The sequence below is a fragment of the Neophocaena asiaeorientalis genome, unplaced genomic scaffold (genome assembly GCF_003031525.2).
Source record: "Neophocaena asiaeorientalis asiaeorientalis breed wild unplaced genomic scaffold, Neophocaena_asiaeorientalis_V1.1 scaffold1122, whole genome shotgun sequence".
Classification (NCBI taxonomy): domain Eukaryota; kingdom Metazoa; phylum Chordata; class Mammalia; order Artiodactyla; family Phocoenidae; genus Neophocaena; species Neophocaena asiaeorientalis.
The window spans coordinates 78478-83159 of record NW_020173715.1 but is presented as its reverse complement, the minus strand read 5'-3'; the positions used below and the strand labels follow the sequence as shown (position 1 = coordinate 83159).

Below are 4682 nucleotides of genomic sequence, written 5' to 3'. Positions count from 1 at the left end.
GAGACCTGGGGCTAGTGAACAGGCCCCAGGAGGAGAGTAGGAATAAGTCTTATAATCTAGTCCTGGGAGGTAGAGTGGAGTAAGGAATGAAGATTACTCCCATGGGGGGTAACTCAGGATACAGAGGGAAGAATGCAGGTGTCTCTGTTGCAACCCTTGGGAAGCAACTGGCTGTTTTCAGTACCTGGATAAAGAGGGGACACAGGAGAAAATATTGAAGAGGTCAGAGCCATGGCCTCCCTTTGACTATGAACTAAATTCATCAAAGCATCCAGACAAGAGATGACTACTGTAAGGAGCTCTGTGGACATTTGCCCAAATGGGTAAGTACATTCCAGAGATGGAGACAAAGTTATTGGAATCAGACTCCATTTGTCTTTGGTCCATCCAGGGCTTATCTTCTTTACAGTTCTAGTCAAAAGTAGAGGAAATTTTTAAAAAAATTTAAAAACTTAAAAAATTAAAAAGTAGAGGAAATAAGTTGAGTACAAATTGGTCTGGGTTATGGATCAAGGAAGAGGCAAAACCCCAATGTAGAAAGCTTTGTTGCCTAGTACTCCCCATCAGAACATGAGAGAAAAGATTGAACTATTCCATCCTGATTGGACCTCTTGTCTTCTACTCCACAGTCAGGCAAACTTCTCTCCCAACTGCATCTTTACACCATCAACAGGTATCTTTAATTATTTTTATCCATGTTTAAAAGGCTATTCATACAGTTGGGAAAGAAGGATATGGAGTTACCAAGGTCATACGAAAATAGCACTGTGTCTGTGTTCTCTGGAAGGGGGAAAAGAACAGAGGAGAGGAGTAGGCAAGGAGGGAATACACTGCCTGTTCCAGAGGCCAGGCATTCTAATATTTCACCTTCTGTGTGTGCGAACACACACATTTATAAACAGTTCATTTTAATACATGATGCAACTCTAAGGCAGCTGTTACTCCCTTCATTTCACAGACGGGCAAACAGGCAATGTAATCTCTCTGCCTTTGTTTTCTAAGTCACAGAGCCAGAAACAGTAGAGTTCGTATTTGCACTGTTTGTCTTGCTTCTAATCCATGTTTATTTCACCACAGCAAAACATCGGTCTCAGGAGCTTCAGACCCACCATCAGGATGTCTCTTCCAGGACTTGCAGGCATGTCTCCCGTGTTCAGGTAAGGATGCCCTTATGTGGACTGATACAGAAAATGTTTCTCTAGAATGTTCTAGGTAAAGTGACACAGTTTAGGTGTCACACCTAATTCAAACCACCACTTAAGATGCCAATTATCAACTTGGTGGATTTTTATTCATATGCTCATATTCTTTGTCCCAGCCTAAAACTCAGTTACAATTTCATTGACTAAACTGGGTCTGGCACAAATCAAAGTTAGAAATCTGGTTTTAAGTCCATCGCATGAACAATTGATTTTTTTATGATGAGATACTTTGACCTTCCCTGACTTTGAGTAATTAGGCCACCATCCTAAACCATAAAGGGACCTATCACAGTATCTTCAGAGAACACTTCAGATATTCTCCCTTTTATGAGATAAAATTGTGTATTGACCAGTGTTCCCAATAAATCCCTGTCTTATCTCTACAATTCCTGGACTTTTGAGGAATCTTCAAAGATGTCCCCCATGACAGTGAAATAAAGGAAACTATTCCAATTTGCAGGATGTAAATTTCTGCTCTACTCCCCACCCCATAGTGAACAGTAAGAATTTGGGGAAAAGAAGCTGATGCCATATGCCAAGAGCTTCACACTTACTTCATTTGTTCTTTATCCTTACCCTTTGCAGTTGATAGTCTCCCCATTTTTAATAAGAAAAAGACTGTGCCCTCAGCTTCTGAACCCTGAGGATGTGTAGCATTGCTAGATTCCTAGAGGCACCTGAAGGGCAAAAGAACAAGAAGTGGACCAGGCTTTTACAAGTAATGGACAGTGGTTTAGCACTGATCTCCCTATCTCTTCAAAGAATAATGTGGCCAGTAAGAAGGGTACTGTTGACTGTTTTCTTTCAGTATTTTTCTTTAATCACTGTGATCAGATAATGGGCAAATGTCCAGTGAGATTTGCTCATAAAAAGATGTACCTCATCTTTTACCTATCTCAAATTATAGATGATGCCCAGATTCTCAGAAAGTTTAATAGACTCTGTCCTTAATGTTCCTTAGGACAGTTGACTTCATCTTTCTAACCATGAAATCTGGGCAACCTTAAATTAGATATTTTCCTTTGAAAAATTAGGTCCTATGCCAGGTATCTTATAAAGAAATCAATTAGATTCATCAGTCTGACCAAACCATTATTAAGCCATTAAAGAAAAGGGAATTGTACCTCACTAATATATTTTCCTTAGTAAATTGTCCCGTTATGTTTTTGACTTTTAAAAAGTAAGACTTTTAAAGCTTTTCACTATTCTTCAAAACCTGAATATACCCATACACGAAAGAAAATTAAAAGAATGTGTTTTTACATCCAAGGCATATTCCTATAAGAAACACATATTTTAATGAAATCATATCATATCAATACTTTAATCTGCTTTCTGCCATTCCCTCACTTACTGTAATATGACATAAATGTTTTACCAGGTAATACATAGCTTTAAAAATATTATAATAAATCAAATTCATTGAATAATGCTTTACTTTTGAACGCATTGATTCTAAATTTTCACCATAAAATCATGAATTGCAAATAGCTAATCATTGTTATTGATGTTACTCTTTATACAACAAAGAGAAGCATATGCAGGCACTAGGCTAAACACATTACATGGACTTACATTTAATCATTGCATGTAGAACTTTGTGTTTTCCAGTGTAGAAGTTCCCCAACTTGTTCAGCCCCTTTGATCCAGTAATTTTGCTTTGGGAGATATTTCCTAAAGGAAATGGAAGAGAGCAATTCAGCAGTAGAAATGTTAAGCATACCTGTTTCTACATTTACCAGTGGGTGTTTTCATGCAGTCTCTTTTATAAAATATATGTCAATTTTCAAGTAGGCATTCAGAATTCTTCTTTATTATAGGTTCTGCCAGGATGGAAATAAGATTCCAGTAGTCTACAGTTTCCAGAGGCAATATGTTATGGCAGTAAAAATCTAAAACTAAGAGCTCCTGTCCCCTAGCTACTCTAAGCCCTCAAACATGTTCATGTCTGCTTGCTAATAATTCCTGCTTGGTGCCTACTTCTTTCTGGCTTACTGGCATCCCAGGGCTGGAGTCCCTGCACATCTGGCTCTCCATCCCCTTTAGCTCCATGTACCTGGTGGCTGTGGTGGGGAATGTGACCATCCTGGCCGTGGTAAAGTTGGAGCACAGCCTGCACCAGCCCATGTACTTCTTCCTGTGCATGTTGGCTATCATTGACTTGGTCCTGTCAATCTCCACCATGCCCAAACTGCTAACCATCTTCTGTTTTTGTGCCTGTCACATTGACCTAGATACTTGCTTGACCCAAATGTTCTTTAGTCACGGTAGAGTCAGGCATCTTCCTTGCCATGGCTTTTGATCACTATGTGACCCACTATGCCACACCTCAGTGCTCACCCATGCAGTGGTAGGACGTTTGGGCCTGGCTGCCCTCCTTCATGGAGTACTCTACATTGGACCTCTGCCCCTGATGCTTTGCCTGAGGCTGCCCCTTTACCGGACCCAAATCACTGCCCACTCCTACTGTGAGTACATGGCCGTGGTCACCTTGGCATGTAGTGACACAACAACTTATTATGGAACGGGAATTGGCTTCCTGGTATTGATCCTGGATTCACTAGACCTCACTGCCTCCTATGTGGTGATTTTTAGGGCTGTCATAGGGTTGACCACCCCTGAGGCTAGGCTTCAAACCCTAGGAACATGCAGTTCTCATATTTGTGCTATCCTTGTCTTCTATATCCCCATTGCTGTTTCCTCTCTCACTCACCGCTTTGGCAATCATGTCCCTCCCCATATCCATGTCCCTCCCCATATCCATATCCTCTTGGCCAAATTTTACCTCCTCATTCCACCCGTCCTCAACCCAATTGTCTATGCTGTTCACACTAAACAAATTCAAGAGAGACTTCTCCACATTCTTAAGTCAGGGGCTCAACCCAAGTGACTGTTCTGAATCTATGAGACAGATATTTAGTGATGGCAGGAAAAGGCTCTGACCAGGGAAACCAATGAAATAAGACCCATGCAACCAAGTCTTACCTGAGTTATGGAGAAAAGGGTCTATTCTGCTTGACCATGGATTTCCTGAAAGGGGAATATCTGAAATATTTGAAAGAGGAAATCAGGGCTTGAGTTTTTGTACAATATTCCTTTTACTATTTGACTTCATAAAATTAAGCACAATAGACACAAGCATACAGACCACAGAAGTAGGATCATTTATATCTTTGACTTTTTTGGTGAAGGATTTCTGGTTTCTCTTTGGAGAGAGCGTTTTGCACAATTTCTAGAAGGTAAAATTATAATTTAACACCTTCTTGAAAATGGTTTACAAATTCTGTTCGTAAAGGTCTGGAAAAATTGTGTTGGCAAGATTTTCCAATCCTTTTCGCTTGCCCCATAAAAGGTCTTTTGTTGAGAATGGAGGCGATATGAATGTGAGAAACCTTAATATAATGAGCCTTGGAATGGGACTCTACTGCTCACAGGAGTTAAAGTCCTCAAGCCAGGTCATTCTCCCATTTAAATAGATAA

General features: G+C 40.2%; 1 protein-coding gene across 1 annotated transcript; it reads left to right on the top strand.

Annotated features, from left to right (window-relative positions):
* The first annotated feature begins 319 nt into the window (after window positions 1–319).
* On the top strand, window positions 320–4092 carry LOC112403262 (olfactory receptor 52M1-like). Its single transcript, XM_024750647.1, is given in 4 exon segments — window positions 320–323; window positions 3122–3467; window positions 3469–3503; window positions 3506–4092. Coding segments are annotated over 4 exon segments (972 nt in total).
* The last annotated feature ends 590 nt before the right edge of the window (window positions 4093–4682 follow it).